We start from the raw sequence: 21,390 nt of genomic DNA on the forward strand, positions 1-21,390 counted from the left end.
AGAAAGTCCCCTATGGAGAAGGGACTTGTTTCCTCACAGCTGTGTATCCCAGTTTCCCCCATCAAATGTGCTCACGTTGGGTGCCAGGGATGTCCCACCAGGCAGGGAGATCAAGGTCTGGCTCCACAGGGATGCTTTGTACTGTCCTGAATGCATAACTTAATCCTGCAAGTGGATAAAAAGCAAAGCAGTGAGGACAATGCACTCTTGAGTTTCTGGCTCCTTTGACTCCATCCCTGTCTTGGACAAACCTCCTCTCATCTCTGAGGAGTTAAATGAGTACAGAGCTCAGTATTCTCCTCCCTAGAGTTTATTATGAATTTATTAAAAAAAAAATCCAATCCCTTCAGCTATGAAAATTGCCCTCATTTGTCTATAAATAGGCTTAACCTCTTAAACTGTGTCAGATGCTGCTGATTCACCAGTTTGATCTAGATCTTCAGATGTTCTCTGCTCCTACAGCTCCAGGGCAAATGACTCACACTGTTTGCAAGTGCCATATCCCACTGAGCCTGGCAGTACCACGATTTTGCCAGCAGTGTGCCTGCAGATTTCTACTAAAACCTGGGCAAGGGATTTTCTCCTGATCAAGCTGAGCTCACCAACATCCTGCAGCCACAAAGCAGTATGTTGTGTTTACATGAATATCCTTGTATTTGCATTAGTCCAGCCACGAATCAGCAGAGGAGAATGTATTCTAGAATCAAACAAATATAAAGGCAAACCTGATGTAATCCATGTAATCATTTCCCCAGCTGCGTTTCTCTTCCTTGGTGTCAGTCCTAGAAAGGTTGGTCTGCACTACATATCACCTTGCCTTTGAAATTCCTTTGGAAATACGAAAGGGAAGTGCCCAAGTATTTTCAGTCAATCTAAATAGCTTTTATAGTTTGTTCCTGGAAATCAGAGAGCTCTGAGCTGTCTGAATGTTTTCTCTTCACTCTATAATGCATTTATTTGTCAAAGCAGATGGGATCCACTTTACCAGTTGTGTGCCCATTCCTAGAGTGGTCCCAAACCTTCTGCTACCCTTCCTGGGGAAAGGGAAAATCTGCATGTTGAAAACCAGGCAATAAACCTTTTCTCCTAGGTATGTTTTAGGGTAATTATGCCCTTCTGCTATGGGGAACCTGGGGACAGAAGAGGTTGGTATCAGATATCTAATGCCTGTCCACCATGTGTGCAGTGTTGTCTGAGTTTCTGGAAGCCTTGGGCCTTGGCACTTGTTTGATTGCCTTCGCGTGCTGATCTGTGGGACAGGCTATAGACCAGGGAACCATAGGGAGGAGCTACTTTTCTAAAATTTTGAGGTATTTCAGTTGTACAGGTTATGGCATATGGTGTTGCTCTTGCCTAACGAATGAGCTGGATGCTTTGAGACTCCAGTTGATGATGCTCTGAGTGTCTTCTGTGTCCTCTGCTTTGAATATCTCAAAACTCTTTGGGGTAGGGACCCGTGCATTTTACGCTGCCATCACAAATAACGGACTCTTGGCTTGACATCCATGATTGAATGTGCAAGTCACATTTCATGCCATTAAAAACACAAGTTAAAGGTTTGGAGGGTGAACATGCTTTTGGCTTCTCTACCATTTGTATTTCAGCCTGCAGGCACCACTTCTTTCACTGGGTGTTGCTGTTTTTCTATTGAGAAAATTTCCAGAGACCCCTATGCCTGGAGAAGAAACAGACTCTATTTACTGACATTTGTTCCAAGTTATAACGAGGAGAACGACAACTCATGTAGGCTCTAAACAGGATCCCTCAACTAGAAGCCTTCAGGGCTTCAGTCAGCACCTCCCAAGCCCAAAGACCGCCTTCTTTTAAAAAGGACTGAATTATCCATTACATAGCACAGCATCTTGAAGAATGTCCATAGGACCTCTCTGTTTTCCTCCTTGGTCAAGGCTTGAGCTGGTGCCCAGTTAAGCTGCTGGGAGTCTTCTCCTTAGGATGCTACAGCTGTGTGTGCATTGCTTGCACAAGCATGGGTCAGTTCATGTCATGGGTTGGGGGAATTTGGGATCCCATTAATGGCTAATTCAGGTGCAAGCTTCACTGTAAGGGGGACCCAGGGCTGAAGGGTGGCCTGAAACATACGGAGGCACCATCGACACAGCCTGGGTGATGAGGAGCCTTTCCATGCTTTTGCACAGGATGAAACCCAGGTCAACACCTCGGGGAGAAATTGTCCTCTGTCATTGGCTTCCTATCTGTGAACCTCAGGGCATGGCCAGGGAGGCTCCTCCGGTGGCTCATCCCTTTGTGTGTCTCAAAGGGACACTGTCCTGGCAGGCAGCAGTGGGCAATAGCCCTGACCCCCTGGGATGCCTTCCCATGTCACGCTGGCTAAAGGTCCTCATGCCAGAGGCAAAGCGATCTTGAGAGGGGCCATATTCTGCAGTGCTCAGGCTGTCTCTAAGAGTAAGAGCCTTACCAGGGAACAGATAAACAGAACTATGTTTGAGCCTCTGGTACTCTTTAATGTCATTTTCAGGGAAATATATGTGTCATAACAATATAAAGCAGGCATAGCTCCCTTGCTTTCAATCTGCCTGGTGCCAGGGTCCACGTCATTTCAGCATCAAAACAGATCCAGCAAGTTTGTGGCAACTTTGCTCTCCCAAGAGCTGCCTCTTTTGCCCCGCTGGTTTGTACTTGTCTTACAGCAGCTGTCCTCAGCCCTTTCAGGGGATGTCACGTACTGTTATGGTCAACATCTGATTTTCATTGGAAGCCCTTGAGAACTGGGCCCTTATCTCCACATACCATGCACATCAAAACGGTTTAATCAACCCTATTAATTCCAGGGCTTGCTGCTGATCTGGATAAAACACTGCACTTTCCCAGCATTGAAGCTTTGTAGCCAAGTTCCACGTTGCAGCAGCCTCCATGTAGTTTGCTCTCTGCTCCTCAGGGCTGGACATGTTCCCCTGCAGTCCCCTGGCTCCTGCAGAGGGGTGTCAGGGCTCTGCTCTGGTGCTCTGATTGGTTTTGGCTGATTTGCCAGACCAGGAACATCCGATCAGCTTTAAAACTGGAACTCGAGGGTCCCCAGTGTCACTTCCCAATGCTCTGAGCAGTCAGTGCCACCTCCAAATGTGGGTGCAGGGCACCTGCAGAGCTCATCTGCCCAGTTGTTTCACCCAAGAAGTTGCCCAAGAGCAAGGAGACACCTCAGCAATGTGCCAAGAGCAGGGCGAAACTCAGGGGATGTCATTACAGCTGTGGCACTGGAGGACCTGAGGAAGGGGACATACCCCTGCCCCCATTATGTGTGCTTTAGGGAGCAGTGAGGTGACACAGCTTATTCATGAACAGCCACAGCCTGACCAAGAAACAAACTTAGCAGGACTAGACATGGACGGTTTAGATGTAGGAGGATGGTTTATAGACACAGAATCATAGAATAGTCTGGGTTGGAAGGGACCTTCAAAGCTCATCTAGTCCAGCCCCTGCAATGAGCAGGGACATCTTCAACCAGATCAGGTTGCTCAGAGCCCCGTCCAGCCTGGCCTTGAATGTCTCCAGGGATGGGGCATCCACCACCTCTCTGGGCAACCTGGGCCAGGGTTTTACTGACCTCACTGTAAAAAATTTCTTCCTTATATCTAGCCTGAATGTCCCCTCTTTTAGTTTAAAACCATTACCCCTTGTCCTGTTGCAACAGGAGCTGCTAAAACGTCTGTCCCCATTTTTCTTATAGGCCCCTTTTAAGTACTGAAAGGCCGCAATAAGGTCTCCCTGGAGCCTTCTCTTCTCCAGGCTGAACAACCCCAACTCTCTCAGCCCGTCCTCCCAGCAGAGCTGTTCCAGCCCTCTGATAATTTCTGTGGCTCCTCTGGCCCCTCTCCAACAGGTCCATGTCTGTCCTGTACTGAGAGGTCCAGAGCTGGACACAGGACTCCAGGTGGGGTCTCACCAGAGCGGAGCAGACATGTTCCTGACCAAGTGAAGAAGTGGACCAGATTCTGCCACCTTTCCTCACCTCCATCAGTATTGTACCTCATGGCTCGAACTCAGCCTAAAGCCAAATGTTTCCGACAGCTGTGAGGATGCCTCAAGTTTAAAACAGCCACGAGGTATTTACCTAATTGCCCCGGGGCTGCTCAAGACGTGCTGCTCCTTGCTTTTCTCAGAAAGGGTTCTTGCAACATGAAAGCAGTGCAGGAAAACAAAGAGCCCCCCGGGAGAGAAGTGACAAGCAGCAGCTGGAGCTGGCGGGTGACTCGCCGGGTGACAGAGCAGTTGCCGCCTCGCTACTCTGCTACTATTTTGGAAACTTCAATAAACAGACGAGGCCTGATCAATCTCTCAAGTGCTCCAGCACAAACCCTGAGGAGCCCTGTTGACTTTGGTGGCAACGGCAGCCTGAGGCACCATTTTCTCCATATGCACCGTGATTTGTTTGTTCCTCGGACAAACTTGTCAGAAATACCTGCCGAAAACATTATTAGAAGCCCACTAATTAGCAGGTTCCAGCTCCCTTTCTAGTGCAAGCTTGCACCTAGGAATTCATGCTCATTTGTGCCATGGAGAATATGACTGTTTAACTTCTGTGTGAGAGCTTTCAAGCAGCTGGAAAAAAAAGTATGGGTGTTTATATTTTTAAAAAGGGATTGTTTTTGCTGCTGTCAATTATTAATGGCTCTCAGGTCAGGCTAAGAAATAACGCCAGGGATAAATTACCCTGTACGCTATTCATATATGCTCTCCCCAATTGTTTCCTTCTCCACTAGAGGATTCACCCCGCAGTGAACTCCTTGGCGTTTGGAAAAAAAGGACCGACGAAGAGATGAACTCAGAGTGCCCGTTTATTTATGCATTGACATATTTCCTACTTTGTCAGGTGTGTTTAATAAAAAAGAAGCAGGAAATGCATTATAATTATAAACATATTACTGCACAAGAAAAAAGCTGCCCTTGGAAAGGATCGTATTGTTTGATAAATGGTTACAGTGAAAAAACGCAGGCTTAACCTCCGAAGCTCTTTGCTAAGATCAAAGCAAAGCTGCCTGCCACCACAGGCTGCCCGTGCAGCAGGGCTCAGCTCTGAGTTTGCAGCAAGGGAAGTGGAAGAAAGTTAAAAAGAAAATGCAATCTTCTCTCTTACTTTTTTTTTTTCTCCCTGAAACTTTACCCCTAGTATAGAAAATGACTCAAACATTAAATATTTGCTGTTAAAATTAATAGAACTAGTGACAAACCCAGCTGAGAACACAATAATTAGGGCCTGGTCCAAAGCCTCTTGCTGAAGCCCGTGGAGACACTCATTGTTCTAAACAGGATCTGGCTCGGGACCCTGGGGAGCCAAAGCAAAGATGGAGCTATGGCAGAACCCTGGGCAATCCTGCATCTCCTGCAGTCTTTCCACGTGACCTTGCTCAAGCTTGGAAGCATTTCTTAATCCCAAGCACAACCGAACCCGAGTCAGTGATCTGCTGCTGCTGCTGCTGCAAAAACCAAATGTCCTCTGGGCTGCGAGACCAGGAGTGCTGCAGGTTAAGATGCAGAAGGGAGTTATTGCCCTTCTCAGCACTGCGAGGCTGAGCCACAGCCCTGCACTTAAATTATAATAAAAAAAATACAGTCAAACTGGAAATTGTCCAGAAGAAGGCAACAAAAATGATCAGAGGTTTAGAAAACATGACTTATGAGGAAAGATTGAAATGGCTGGGTTTGTTTAGTCTACAGAATTTGAAACATCCTAATAAACTTTAAAGATGTAAATAAATATATCAAAAAGGGTGATTGATTGCCTTTTATCTCTGGGGCAATATCAGAAAGTACAGCAAAGAAGATATAGGATAGATGGCATTAAAAGCTATGAGGTTAATAACGCACTCAAATATGCTACTTAGGGAGGTAGCAGAGTGTCTCTCATCAGAGATTTTCAATGTGTTAGACAAGTACCTATCATGAGGGGTTGCATAACTCCCTGTCCCATGGAGCAGGCTGCTTTCAGCCATGTGGTCCTATGGTTTCCATGATCTAGTGACTGTCTTGGGACACCCAAGAATAAGACCTTGGAGTTGATGAGCCTTCACAGCACTCAATGATTTTAAAAAAAGCAGCAGGTGCTCAGCCCTTCCAAAAGGTGACCCCCAAGTCAATGACCCTTTCTAGACCCCTTCTTTTCCTTGGCTTTCATGGTAATTAAGAACAACAAATTCCCACCTCTGCATGGGACCATGACTGTATTTGTGAAATACCTTGTTGTTCTCCTGTGGGGAATTCCCACCTAGCAAGCGCTCAAATATTTTGATGATGAGACCTCTGGAAAAGCATGTGGTGACTCAGAATGTGTTCTGGGTAGCACTGGCCTTGCAGATCCTGCTTGGGAAAAGTCTCCTCCTGACAGCAGAGGAAGGTACCTTGGTGGACTCTTGCTAGAAGTGCTTTCACCTATAGCACCACTGGGTATGACAACTCTCACAAAAATGACCAGAGGGCTGGAACAGCTCTGCTGTGAGGACAGGCTGAGAGAGTTGGGGTTGTTCAGCCTGGAGAAGAGAAGGCTCCAGGGAGACCTTATTGCAGTCTTCAGTACTTAAAAGGGGCCTATAAGAAAAATGGTGACAGATGATTTAGCAGGGCCTGTTGCAACAGGACAAGGGGTAATGGTTTTAAACTAAAAGAGAGGAGATTCAGGCTAGATACAAGGAAGAAAGTTTTTACAATGAGGGTAGTAAAATACTGGCCCAGGTTGCCCAGAGAGGTGGTAGATGCCCCATCCCTGGAGACATTCAAGGCCAGGCTGGATGGGGCTCTGAGCAACCTGATCTGGTTGAAGATGTCCCTGCTCATTGCAGGGGGGTTGGACTACATGAGCTTTGAAGGTTCCTTCCAACCCAAACTATTCTATGATTCTATGAACTGTAAAGCACTTGGGATGGCACAAGGTATTGCTGTAGGTGGGTCAGGTGGTGGCCAACACCTGATTAGAAAGGCAGCATCCCTTCCCACTGTAGTGCCATCCCCAGGGCTGCACATCCTGAAGCTGCGTGTGCTGCTGCCTTCCAGTGACCAAGTGACTGTGCTGGCCCTCATCTGCCTTGATAACGCTCAACACTCTTCTCTGGTTTCAAACCTTTTTGCAAAGGGCCCCAAAAGCTTTGGTCAGAGTTTGAATTAAAGCCAACTGACCACAAGACAGAAGTCTATCAGAAACCAGGCTTTGTATTTACTGCTTAGTGAACTCAAATTCCTTGAATTATGGGCAAGAGATGAGGAGTTTGTGAAGGGAAGGAGCAGAGGGCTGCAGCCAGAGCAGAGGTGGCCACAGCCCTGGGCAGTACGGGCGATTTGGGGTGATGTGAGGTCTCCCTGAGGGCTGTGGAAAGGGTGCTGTGCTCAACGCTGCTGTGACCACGACTCTTCTTTGCACTAAGCTACAGCTGTGCAAGGTACTATTTGGTCCCTGCATGAATGCTGAGAAAATCGCTAGCTATATGATACGGGAATTAGAAAAAATCAGTTTGCTTCCAAGCGTAAACCAATGACTACCACAATCGTCTGCAAACACAGGGTTATGGCCCCAAGTCAGATTTTTTTTCCTCAGTTCTGGGTTCAGTCACGAGCCTGGCAGGAATCCGTGTCAGCTAAAATGCATGGCAGCGACTGGCGTCTCCTGGAGTTTTGGAGCTGAATGGGGTCACAACAGGAAGGAGTTAGGGAAGACGGCACTGCGGGGTGAGGAATAAACATCTCCCCAGGGCAGACTTTCCATAATTGGCCATGACAAGACTTCTTTCTCCAAAGAGCTGGAGCTGGCCTGTGAGGAAGCAGAATGAATCGCTGCTCTGGTCCAATTTGGCAAGTGCCGCGACTTAGCTCTGCATTGCAACGGGGGGAGGTGATGATATAGACTGAAAGATGGAGGAGAAACATAGCCAAAGGCTTCTGAGCTGGGAGATGAGTCTGGGTTCCCACTCATTTTTTTCAGGTTACTCAGATCCTTAGAAGGAAACCCTGGCAAAAAAACTCTGGTACAAAACCAATTCCTTTTATCAACAATATAGAGGGAACAATGGGAACTCCTAAACACAAAGCTCATACAAACAATAATAACCATTTTATTTCACATTGTTAAAATGGCAATTCCTCCTTCCAGCCCCCCTGCTTTGTTAACTATTTCTGTCACCCTTCTGCCCCCAGATACAGATTTATGGGAGGGGATCTTAGCAGCTGGAGTTGGTGGCCTGCAACGTGGTGGTGACCACGTGGCTGTGTAGCTTTCTGTGAAGACAAGGCTCGAGTGTGGTTTCCTCATGAGATCCTATACTCTTGGAAAAGTCCATCTTCCTTTCAAAAGACTTTCTTTTCCAAAAGACTTTCTTTTTCAAAAGCAGGTGTTGTTTCTGCCATCCTTCTCTGGATGGTGGTCACTAGTGCTATCTTTAAAGTTCCTTGCTATCTCAGCAATTTTATCAAGCCTGGTGACCTGACAGCAGTTCACTGTCTGTTCAGTATCTGATGATTAATCTTGTCCCTTTGAAAATATGCACTTAGTGGCAGAACCCCACAAAAATATTGGTGGAGCCAGAGCTGCTTTGCCAAGTGGCAGACTTAGTTTGCTCTTCTTGGAAAGCTGGTTTCCTGTCACTGGCTTTCTCTCATTGATGTTTTCCAGTGGTTTGGAGAGAGGAGAAAGGGGAAAAAAAAGAAGGTGTTCATCCCAAATACCTCTTCTCTTTTACATCCCCTTTCCTCCATGTGTTCCCTCTGTTATTCCAGATTCCAGAAATTCTGTCAACCAACCCCACTGCTATTCCTGATGCAAAAGGAGCTGCAAAACAAGACCCCTCCAAAAAAAAAGACACAGACATAATTTCCACTCCTCCTCCTGCTCCTTTGAAGAGCAGACAGGTAGAACAAAAATCTTTCCTGCACCATGAAAGAGAAGTAGCCAGAAAAGTGAAATCTGCACCCTGTCACAATACGAAGTTCAGATTGCAGCATCAGCCTTTTGCTAATTTCTAATTTGATGTTAGGAACATTAAAATTATATTTCTTATAAGATGACTACCACAACTATGCAGGCAGTTACAAGACTAGAGCTTGGCCTTCCTGTTCCAAATGCTCCCACCACTCGAAATGGAAATGGTCCTTGGTCAGCACCAGGTAGCAAAACACCATAGCATGCAGCTGAGTTTGCACTCTAACACAAATACGAGTTACCCAGATCTTACTTTCCCTAGAGATACCAGCATTCCTATTACCTTTCATTTTAAGGTCTGAACAAGGCCAAATCCTGCACCAGGTTCTTACCCGGTATCTTTTTTCTGTTTTCTGGTGAGACTCTGGGTAAGGCCTCTGGGCTGGACTTGGCAGCACCACTGGTCAGGTGAATACAGCATGAGCACAAATCATAGAATAGTTTTGGTTGGAAGTGACCTTCAAAGGTCATCTAGTCCAACCCCAACCAAAGCTCATGACCTTTCTGCAGAGTGTCTGGGGTATGACTAAGACCACTGGTGCCTTCAAGGTCAGGAGTTTGTGGGACCTCATGAAGATTCCCCATATGCTCTCTGCAGAGCAAGGTGGGTCCTTTCTAGGAAGGAAAGCAGAAAACATCCTGGGAAGTACCAAAGGTTGTTTAGAGAAGGTTAGAACAGGGGACACACTGGAGTGTAAGGCATCCATGGTCGAAGAGTTTGTGTGGCAGTTTTCCCTTTGGTGTCCATGTGTCAGTCTCTGGATCATAGCAGTCCAAGGAATCCAAGTCCTCGATGACATTGTCCACGGTGAGAGATCGTCCTCCTGTGACATACAGCTTGTTCTTGATGACAGTGGCCCCATGATGCATTCGTCTGTCCTTCATGTCTGCACATTTAACAAACTTGTTGCCTTTTGTATCATAAGCAATTATTCTCCGGGTGTACCCTAAATGCGAAGCCAGAGGTGGAAAAGACATGGGAATTAGAGTTTATGGCCAAAGGAAGGAATGGTAATATATTTCCTGATAGTCTTGAATAAAACCTATTATAAAGGCAGAATTAAGGTATCTAAGCTGGGAAGTGATGATGTGTCACAAGAATGCTCATTTGTGTATTTTTCATTCCTGTTTGTCTTCATCCTGTCTCATAACACCTTGGCAGCCAAGGCTTGATGAGCACCATAAACCCCATCACATCAGGCAAGCAATCTGTCAGACAGAGCTGGAACTTGCAGTTTTCTGCATGTGCTTTGAAAAATTACAAAGTATTTATTTTCACCTAACACAGTCCTAGAGCTTCACTCAGAAATACAGAAACACACATGGGAAGGGAGCAACAATCACAGAAAAGTTTGGGTTGGAAAGGACCTTCAAAGCTCATCTAGTCCAACCCCCCTGCAATGAGCATGGACATTTTCAACTAGATCACGTTGCTCAGAGCCCCGTCCAGCCTGGCCTTGAATGTCTCCAGGGATGGGAAATGCCTTGTTGGGTTGGAGTTGTAGTGTCTGCCGAATGGAGTTGGGTACTCGACAGCACCGTGCCACTCCCAAAGCTCTCGGCACCACATCTGTGCTGGTCACCAGGCCAGTGACACAGTGGACAGCTCTTCCACTGAGGGCTGATGTATCCTTGCATCTGCTGAGGAGTAAGGGCTGGTGCCAGGGCCATTGCTCTGAAGAAATGGGGGTGTGGAAGCTTGGTACCCAGCAGTACCTTGCCCGTGTATCCCTGTAGAAAATCAAGTGTGTCCATAGCAAACAAACTCACTTGAAGCCACTTTCCCAGACAAAAATCAAGACCTGTCTTGTTTAGGCCAACCCATTCCCCTTTGTTATGATGTGAAGAGGACTTGAAATATGATGAAAGCTTTTTTAAAGAGAAAATGCTGTTTTTGTGTGTTTTACTGTTATCGATAAACTAAGAGTGCTTGGCCAATGTTTTGGCATGGAAGCTGGTAAATAAAACCTGGCCATGGTAAATCTCTCTGCTTTCAAGCAAAATGAAAGAATTTTAAAGTTAACATGGATTTCTGTGGCTTTTGTTAAAAAAAATACAAAATAAATTGAGAACTTAAGCTCAGCAGCAGCACGCTTGGATTAATACAGGCCCTTCAGATTAATGCATTTAAAAATAAGAGAGTTGAAGATGATCTGAGGGCTGGAGCACCTCTCTATGAAGACAGGCTGAGAGAGTTGGGGTTGTTCAGCTTGGAGAAGGCTCTGGAGAGATCTTATTGTGGCCTTTCAGTACCTAAAGGGAACCTATAAGAAAGCTGGAGAGGGACTTTTTACAAGGGCATGGAGTGATAAGACAAGGTGTAATGGCTTCAAAACGAAAGAGGGTAGATTTAAAGTAGATATAAAGGAAGAAATTCTTCACCATGAGGGTGGTGAGGCACTGGAATAGGTTGCCTGCAGGAGCTGTGGGTGCCCCATCCCTGGGAGTGTTCAAGGCCAGGCTGGACGGGGCTTTGAGCAACCTGGTCTAGTGGAAGGTGTCCCTGCCCATGGCAGGGGAGTTGGAACTAGATGATCTTTAAGGTCCATCCCAACCCAAAGCATTCTATGATTCTGTGGTTTTAAAATACTGTATTTTGGGCACTGCAGTCTGAGGTCAGATTAATCTGCCACACAGCAGCTTGATAGTCCTGTGCCTTTTGACTCAGCTCTCCCCTGTTCTCACTGCAAAGGGTAGCAGTGGCCTCTTGCTGAGACAAGACACCGTGTTTCAGTCCTGTATGATTTGAGTTTAGTCCTTTGCTCTGCTAAAGCTTCCCTATGTCTTATTTTCCCTTAAATAATCTAACATATGCTTCCTTGTGCCCGTCTGTAGTCAGGGGGGCTGCATTAAGGACTGTAGAGTGCCAAACTAGCAATGAGATGAGTTCCATCAAAGTGCCACAGGCAGAGGCTGATCCTCGGGTTGAAAAAGACACTGAGAAGTTTTCCCTCTGAGTGTTTTACTCCCCTCTCAGGGCATTTCACAGCTACCCCCAGGAGGCAGCTACAGGACTGATCAACCCCTCATAGCCCTGTAGCCCACTCATCCCAACAAGCCATCCATGGCCTTGTGGTAACCATGTTCTCCAGCCTTTCAAGAAGAGCAGTCAGGGAGGGCCAGGCTGTGAGTTAGCAGGGGAGGAGCAGGGCCCCCATGCCCTTGGCTGCCTTGCTTCTTCTGCAGGGCAGGAACTTGCATTGGCTTTTCCTCAGTGTCCCCTCACCCAGGTACTGCTACTTGGAGTAAGAAGATGCCTCATGGAGAACTTGTCTCCACTTCTATGGCTATGAGACCCCATGAGAGATGAGTATAGAGAGTGGCCACACTCCTCCTTTCCTTACCAAGCTCCATGTGCTTTTTGAGTGAGCACCCTAAGCAGAAAGGCTGAGAAATCACAGAGGAGCTGGGCAGGAGAAGGTAGGAGGGAGGGCAAAACAGAACCCTTACCACCTACGATGATAATCTGGTCTCCAATCACGACAGCTGGTGCACAGACGTTCTTCACCACTCTGGTCTCCATCCGAAACCACATATTCCTGGAGACATGGTAAACCTGACAAATAAATAAAGACACGCAGCTGTTTATGTTGCATTTTAACTGGCAATTGTAGTTACAGAGGAACCGATGGTTTTTATTTTGTCCTAATGGATACGATCCTCTGGCTTGAACTGCTGTAAATCGGAGAATTTACCCTCTTTTTTCCCTAATACGTCCCTTTGGAAGGCGTCCTAGTTCTCCAGGTTTGTCTGCTCAGGAGATACTAGCACATGCATTAAGGCAGAGTGTATCTTCCATATGCAAGCTTCTCAGCTGTAAATCTTTGCATGGCTGTTAAATCACTGTAACTCCTGGATAATGCTCTCCCAAAGTACAAGCTGTTTAATTTAATTTTCCAGTTATTCTGTGTACTCTTGCCTTAGCCTTAGCAATTTCCTAGGCAAACAAACCTCAATTTCACCTAGATCTGCTGGCAGCCCCTGTGTTTGCCCAGATGCTATATTTGTGCTGGTGGCTTGTATGTACTCAGATTGGCACAGGGACTTGTTGATGGGACTTAGAGTGATATCTAAGTCATCAATTTCTGTGAGAAAAAGAGCTGTCGCCAGATCATCCAGTCATCCATATCTGGGTGACGCAAACTTTTATATCACATCATCTGCTTCTTAATTTGGCAAATATCTCCAGCACATCTCCCCACTAACTGATAAATACATTTCCTTCCCTTGATAATCAGGACACTTATCACCGTAAAAAAGTATTGCTCATGTGCTGGCTGCCATCTTAGCTTTTAATGATCCTTCTTAGTTAAAACATCTAAACCAGTGGAAAACACACATGCAGAAAATAACACTACAACGATTCTAAAGCATCAAATCAGATAAGAAAGGATTTAATGTGTTTTTTCCTTCTAATAGAGTTTAACTGCTGAAAGCAGGCAGAGAGCCAGCAACATGTGTCAGGAGCCACATTTTTAACAACACTGTTCATATGAAATAACTGTCAGTTTAAGTTCTGGCCTTTTGATGAGTGAGAATCTAATCGCTCTAATGATTGCAAATCTTTGCTTTCGCTGTGAGCGAGCAGGTGCGCCGCCGAGACCCCTGCTCAGCTGCCGAGTGGGAAGCACTGATTTGGGTGAGACTGGCCACAGGCATGAAGCCAGGCAGGGGGTTGGGCCACTGCCTGCCATAGCATCACCCGCAGCAGCCCTGGCCCCAGTGCCCCGCTGCAGCAGAACTGACTGACACCCGAAGAAGTAGCTTGGGGCTTGTGCCTGAAAGACACTCCAAGGGGAAAATGAAAGAGTTGCAATGCTCCTTGCAGATAAGACTTCCCTGAAGCCATGTGTCAACTCATCCTGCCTCTTGTTGCAACTCACAATAAAGTTCTTTGTGGGGTTTGATTTCATCAGGATGGTGATGAAGCGCTGGATACTTTAGATGGAAGCAGGACTGACCATTACCTGGAAAGCAGGACTGACCATTACCTGGATCAGCCGGACAGGGTTTTGCATAATGTCTTCTCCCCCGAACAGGTAGACCCTCTGATCTTTGGCAGCAACAGCAGGGTGAAGGACGGCAACAGGCATGTTTGCCATGCTCTCACAGGTGTTGTAGATGCTATCATATCTTTCCACAGAATTCAGGATTTCCTGGTTTTTGCCAATTCCACCGAATGATAAAATATAATTTTTATATGCCAAGCTTTTGTGAGAGTAACGTGGAACTAACATGGGTTCAACCAACCTCCACTGATTGAGTTTGAGGGAGTAAATGTAAATATTATCACTGACCGGGCTTTTCTTATTGCTAACAGGCATCCCTCCAAGCACATAAATATTACTGTGTAAGCTCACTGCAGAGGCTTTGTACAGACGCATGGGAAGTTTGGCCAGACTTAGCCATTGGTTGGTCTTGTCATCATACAGTAGGACATCCCTTGTGGTCTGCTGGCTGTCCTTCCTACCACCAATGATGATGAGGAACTCTTGGTTGGAGTACCTGCGAGGAACGTGCAACATGGGCTTGACGTCAGGCGTGTTGGTGCTGTACAAGGAAAACATATGTCTCCGGGCTGACTCAAGGATGCTCCTGCAAGTGGGTGAGGACTGAACGAGAGAGTCGTTGGCAATGAAGTGAAAGAGGAAAGTTGGATGGACATACTGAAGCCGGACCTTCTTGAACAACTCTTGGATGTAGCCTTGTCTTGCCTGGAGGTCATGCCGGATCCAGACCATCAGTGTCTCAAAGACCTGCTCTTCTTCCCCACAGAGCTCATCATCTCCAAGGTAATCGATGAGCTCCAAGGGACAAAGGTCCTTCAGGTCCTCAGAAGAGGCCACCTCAGGAAAGCATTTCAAAGCCATAGCCTTGGCTTTTTTATTCAGGCTTTGGCAGTTCAAGACTTTTGCTAGTCTGGTCATGCTCAGGCAGTTGTCAGGAGTCAGCTTGTCTTGGAGGTAGGCAGAGCAGGCCTCAAACAGCTTGGCGTACTGCAGCATAGAGGCCGTCTCCAACAGGCAAAGGACATTCTCAGTGGATATAAGAATCTCTCCCGTGTAAACGTAAAGGATAATCTGATCCAGAATCTCGGCGTCAATGCCCTTCAGGACGACTTTAGCCTGGCGTCTCTCTCTGAAGTCATTACAGAACATCGCCTTGAAGTATGGACTGCTGGAAGCCAGCACGTTTCGGTGGCAGGGGATTTCAAAGCCCCCGGAGCAGAGGGTGACATCGGTCAGCATCCCGCTCTGCCGCAGAGCGTTCAGCTGCCTCAGCAATTCGGAAGAGAAGTCCTGGTCTTTGAAGAGAAGCTCCCCAGTGTATCCTTCCTCCATAGCAAAATAGGAGAGAGATGAATTCTGGACTTGGCAGAAAAGACCCCAAATTCTTAGCAGCTTTTATTGAAATATCCAGCTCCAAGGGAACAAATCAGGACTTTGATGTTGCTCTAAATATCCGTTCACTGTTAAGCATAAAAATGGAACATGGGTTAAACACAGTGGGAAAATAATAAAGAAGCTAAAAGGTCGCTAAGACCCTTTAAAATTTTCATAGAGTTATCAGATAGGTTGCAGCTCTGAGGTCAGTGCTGCCTGTGTCCCTGGCAAGAAGCAAAAGCACTGCAGTTATCTCACTGATTTGAGATGAAAGCTCAACGGCTGAAGCGATTGGTTTGTTCATTTTAATCATGTAGAATAAATGTGCTTAGACATTTATTCACTGTTTTAAAGTATTAGCAGTTTAGTAGCTTGCGCCTCTTTCCCCTAGAGTTAGTCACTCCCAAAGAATGTAAATCTGGCAGAGATGAACTCTGCAGCAGGGCAAACGAAACCCTAGAGACTGGGAATCTGCATTAAAACGGTTATTTATTAACTCTGCTTAGCTGTGGGTTTTCTTTTTTTTTTATGTTAATCAGACACACAATGACTAAATTAAGTGCCAGGCAGAACAATATGATAAGTATCTGCTGTCATGGCTAGCTGCTCAACCTGCAGTGAAATGGTAGGGTAGAAACATTTACCTTCTGTTGTCCTTCACTGCAGGCACTTACTCTCTGTCGTTTATTCTCTGCTGAGATTTTCCATAGCTAGAGCCTGGATAAAAAAACCTATAAACCCACGGGACGTTTCTTTCAGTAGGTAAAGTGATTCATAGAGGGTGATTTCTGGACGTGTGTTTATTCTGAAGTCACTTTTGCCGCTTTGGGGAGCTGTGCGCAGGAGCGGCGAGGCGGTGGGGCATTGTATACATTCCAGTGCTAAGAATAGGCGCACACGGGCTTCTCGCTGTTATCACATGTGACGCCGCTGTTGCCTTTTGCAATGACCTGGCCGGTACTGAGCATGCCCGAGTGGTGTTTTTCTGGCAAATGTTTACATATAATAAATAGACACAGAGAGGAAAGTTCACTTATAAAAGTCCTGGCTGTCCATTTGGAAACAGCAGCAGGACCCTGTTCTAAAGTGCCTGGGAACTCTAGAAGCCTGTAAACAGTCTGCAACGCCTCGTGCTAGGTAATGCACCGTCATGGTAGTTTCATGGAGAAAGAGGGAGAGAGAAGAGCTTCCAGGGACCCTGGTGGGACGGACCGTGTCTCCACCTTATGGAGAGATCTAAGGAGCATCAGCTCATTGCAGTCTGGTGGGAGATGATCATGAACTGGGACCCCCACATCCAGGGCTGCCCCAGCTACCTCTGCCAAGCAGTGAAGTTCCCTCTTGGAGCAGTTTATGATGCTGCTTGATATTTCATGTAGAACATATCAAGTTGTGGACTTTCAGCTCACTGAAACCCTTAGCGAGGAACTTCTCGAGCAGTGGCTTGAGGAAGCTCAGCGTTATGGGTGGGAGAACTGGAGCAGGTCGCGGAAGTGAGCGCAGCAAGCTGGAAACAAGGGTCTCAGGGTGGCAGGTCCCAGGCTGGTACTTAGGTCCCCAGGACAGACACCTCAATGGGGTCACTAACTGCACATTCCTCCACATGAACGAGGTGTCTGAGCTCCTTGTGCAGCCAGTGAGGTCTAGTCAATACAACCGAGTCTGCTGAGTTATTCAGGTCAGCCGTAAGTACCACCTGTAAGCAGTCCTCCAGGCACTGCTAGGTCTCCACAGGTGCTCAGCAGCCTCAATCACATGTAGGTGTCCATAGTTAACACTCCCATGTAGCTATCTGCGATGATGAGCCTAAATCCAGCCCCAGGTCTGGGATCAGTTTAGTACCTTGTGCCAGTAGAGGATCCTCCACAACCCCAGCTGCCCTCTGGCCGATGTCTCCAGTGGGTCCACTGTGATGTGTCCCAGCTCTGTGCCAATTTCCTGGGTGTATCAAGAAAAATGGTACGGGCTGCCTATGCCTGAGTAACTGGATTGAGGTCCTCATCTGTGCTGAAATTCCTCCTTTTGTTCTGGGATGGGATTGAATCCAAAATGTCATTTCTAAGCATTGCTACCACAGGGAAACGCAAGGTTAAAGCAAAACTCCTTCTCATATTTTCAAAGCCAAAGCTCACGGGTGAGTCATGTCTGTGTCTAGTCACAGCGAGGCAAATGAGCGAAAATTGTTGGGAGCCACAGTGCCCTTATGTCAGCTCCCATGCGGAGCTGGTGTTTGCAGCCATCCATATGTTCCTGCCCCCACGTCCCAGCAGACTGCAGGGGTGGGGGCAGCCTGTTCCTCTAAAAACAACGGCTTTGCATCAGGGTCATGCCGCATGTGGCCTTTCCCAGAGACTTTTCGATGCAGTGCAACAACATGGTGAAATGCCTGAAGGCTAGACAAAACCCTGAAGGCCCAGACCCTTGTTAAAGACAGGGTGGAGTTGCGCTGGCACGGCTTTTGGAGGCCGCGGCATCTTCCCTTTCTGCACAATCCGTGCGTGTGTGTGCACACACGTGTGTGAATGGTCCGGAGAGGTGAGGGAGGGAAAAGGCAGGGACCATGGGACTTGACTCCTGTAGACGAGTCACTCCGAGGGCAAATGTGGCCATGTGCAGCCTTTTCCCTCTCCTCAAATAAAGAGACAACCCAGAGGATGATGTTGGGGCACTGGGGAAAATGTGCCCTCCCCTCTCTACTCCCCGCCGCCGCTGCCTCACCGGCTGGCCATGATCTTGCTATAAATATTTAGAATGGCATTAATAACCCAAAGGAGAATTTCTGTCTCCTCGTCCAGAGAACATTAGCTACCCAAACAAAATGCCCTCTCGCTTTCTTTTTTGCTCTGTATGTATATGCTCTCATTGCGGTCTGTTTTGATGATTGATTCAGCTTTATATCTCTGTTCTGGCTCTAACTCCTTGCTGCCTGTTTAGTTCTGCCTCTTCCTGGCAGTCGATGTGGATTATTTTTTTAACCCTTAAAGAAACAAATGATGCTATCTGACTTCACTAACGACACTGTTTTATGGGGTTGGGGAAGGGTAGGTGGGATGTTCTTCTGCTTTAGATACTGATAAATGTGGCATTTATTTAGAAGATCCCAGACTTGAGGGTTTTGCATGGTTATGCAAACTCCTGCTAACCCAGAGTACAGCGTGTGCTGTTTAAATAGCTCATGGCTCTCGGGGGGGTTGCTGATCCCTGCTGAGTCCCCACACAGCTCCCTGCCAATTTGGGGCCAAGGCTCCCGAGCAATGAAGCTCCTGCTGCCTGCCTGACAACTCTCTCTTCTTTCTTTCCCAGAGATTATGGTTTCAGACACATCTCCAACCAAGTGGGCACATCAGCACTGCTTAGTTAGGATTTCCTTTATAAATAAACTAGAAATCATTTTTCATGGCGTATCCTAGAACAGTATGTCCTATATGGCTCCTACTGCTGCAGCATGATCCCCGCTGAGAGGAAAGAGCTGTTTCTGAGAAAGTCTGTCTCTGAATGAGTTCTTGGGGCAGGTTTTCTAGGTTGGCATGCTATTGACTGAACCAGGCCTGAGCAGTCTTTTTAGTCAGGACAGGATACCACATTAACTTCGAGAGTGGGATGTTGCACAGATTACGGGCTGGTCTGAATGCCATGTACAAATGGGAAGGTGGGCTCCTTCACAGGTTATGTGACCCAGGAGCACTGTGGGACGTGATGCTGCAGGTCCCCCATAGCCCTTGAAGGAGGCTGGAGCCACTGGGGGGTGTTAAAAACTGCGATGCTCTGCAACAGCTGCTGTGTGAACTGCATCAGTGGCCAGTTTCTAGAAAACGGAAATGTCTACCAAAGAACGACCACTTTGCTGCAATGCTGTGTACTCACCCTGCTCCTTCTGCTCTCCCTCCTTAAGTGTTTGGGGTTGCTCAGTTTTGGGATTAGGATAGTTGAACCTTTGATCTGACCCAGAGCTGCTTTTCTTATGTTTTAATGTAATGGGATGATGAAATGTCTATTATCATGCACAGAGCAGCAGAGTGGAAAAAAGCTGTAATCTAATCAGCCAGCAGACAGGTGCACAGAGAAGATTGGTGATGTCAGACAACTTCTAAAACTCATACACTGATCCTATTACAATTCAGGTGAAAATGAACAAATATGGATAAGGAAAAAGGACCGTTCAAGGCAGAAACTTCACTGAGCTTATTCAGTGTTACACGTGCTGCCTTGATGACTACCAGCCCACACAGTTACCATGAGAGAGATCATCACTGTCCCAGAATTTGCAGTCAAGGTAGACAGGGGGACAAGAAAAAAGTATTCCTTATTACGGTCTTTGTAAAACTGGGAGAGGGAACAAACCCCAGGATTAACATTCCTCATGTTGAGAGAGACAATTACAGGGATCAGAATTAATCAGATGCTGTGAGTTGGAGAGGAAGGGAAGATGCCCCAAGCAGCAGTGGTGGCTGGCTGGGGTGATGGCCTTCAGCCCAGGCTGGGAGAGCAACCAGCGTGGCCTGGGATGCTGCGCGGCCTGGCAGTGTGGGGCCTGGTCAGTGGGACCTGACCAGGGTAAGATGGGCACCGGACTCCATTTTACTTGTTATAAGCTGGAGAGGAGAGAGTCTTCTGCTCACAAACTACCTAATTCTCCTGGAGTCATGGGGCGATGGCGTTGGGCAGCCTCTGGGAGCTCACCTAGTGCAACCTCCTGCTCACAGCAGGGCTAACCTCAGAGTTAGATCAGGTTGCTCAGGGACTTGTCCAGCTGAATTTTTGAAATCTTGAAAGATGGAGATTTCACAACCTCTCTGGACAACCTGCTCCAGTCCCAAAACACTGTCCTGGTGAAGATTTATTTCTGTATGTCTGATTGGAAGTTCCTTTGTTGCAACTTGTGAAAGACGCCACTTGCCCACAGAGAAGTCTGCTGTGGTCAGCTATCTGGTCTTCTTCTTATTCTTTCAGTTCAAATACCCTTATGATCCTTCTCTCTCATTCCTCTGTTACTTCTGCATTACTCATTTTCTATTTAGCTGCTTAGCAAACATGATTTCTCTGAGTGTCCCATCACCACAGCTGTCATTCACCTTGTTATGATACTTAATTCTGAACTAAGGCTTAGTTTAAGACTTGATCAAATCTGGGTTTGGTTCTGATTTTGTAGGTGAGGTAACAGACTACCTCTGTAGACACTGGGCTTGAAATCTGAACTTGAATTTTGAACGCCTGACCTGAACTTGTGTTATAAAGGCATGGGGACATGTTTTAATCTTACAGTATTGGAAAAACAGAGCAACTTCACAAGTGTCACTGCCACCACTGTAGGTATTGTGTACAGATAGAGAGATATAGCATGTAATTCAATAATGAGTTTGGCCCAGTATGTGTGACTGTGAAGATGTGTGGGCTCCTGGCTTGGTTTCAGGCCAATCTCTAATTAAAGAGTGAAAGATTAAGATGAAAGCAATTGTACTCCTCCTTCTTTAGTTAGAATGACCTACTAGCGTTAATTAAAACAGTCTTCAGGCAAAAAGAAATTTGGCTGCCAAAGATAAGTGCTTCACATTAAATAAGGACATAGCTGGGTTTAAAGTGTGATGAGCTTCTAGAGGTTTCACAGAAACCACTCTCTTTAGCTTGGAGAAGAGGAGACTGAGGGGTGACCTTGTTAATGTTTATAAATATATAAAGGGTGGGTGTCACAAGGATGGAGCCAGGCTCTTCTCGGTGACAACCAACAGTAAGACAAGAGGTAATGGGTTCAAGCTGGAACACAAGAGGTTCCACTTAAATTTGAGAAGAAACTTCTTCTCAGTCAGGGTGTCAGAACACTGGAACAGGCTGCCCAGGGAGGTTGTGGAGTCTTCTTCTCTGGAGACATTCAAAACCCGCCTGGACGCCTCCTGTGTAACCTCATCTGGGTGTTCCTGCTCCGGCGGGGGGATTGGACTGGATGATCTTTTGAGGTCCCTTCCAATCCCTGACATTCTGTGATTCTGTGATTCTGTGATACAGCTTTGGGCATTCTTGTTGGAATATTTTAAAACAAATCCTTTGTCTAAACCAGCTCCTTCATGTGCATTT

The 21,390-nt window shown here is 46.7% G+C and overlaps 1 protein-coding gene across 2 annotated transcripts; it reads right to left on the bottom strand.

The window, feature by feature from the left end:
• Positions 1 to 4,855: 4,855 nt before the first annotated feature.
• Positions 4,856 to 16,149, bottom strand: KLHL38 (kelch like family member 38). Of its 2 annotated transcripts, none has more exons than XM_065629941.1 (4): positions 15,966 to 16,149; positions 13,930 to 15,407; positions 12,389 to 12,494; positions 4,856 to 9,885 (listed from the first exon to the last, which is right to left on the bottom strand). In XM_065629941.1, the coding sequence occupies exons 2-4, from the start codon at positions 15,277 to 15,279 to the stop codon at positions 9,599 to 9,601; spliced, it is 1,743 nt and encodes a 580-aa protein (XP_065486013.1). In that variant the 5' UTR covers positions 15,280 to 15,407; positions 15,966 to 16,149; the 3' UTR covers positions 4,856 to 9,598. The 2 variants fall into 2 exon arrangements, with proteins under 2 accessions (XP_065486013.1, XP_065486012.1); XM_065629940.1 differs by having other exon boundaries at positions 13,906 to 15,407.
• Positions 16,150 to 21,390: the final 5,241 nt, after the last annotated feature.

Source organism: Caloenas nicobarica, chromosome 2, assembly GCF_036013445.1.
Source record: "Caloenas nicobarica isolate bCalNic1 chromosome 2, bCalNic1.hap1, whole genome shotgun sequence".
Taxonomy (NCBI): domain Eukaryota; kingdom Metazoa; phylum Chordata; class Aves; order Columbiformes; family Columbidae; genus Caloenas; species Caloenas nicobarica.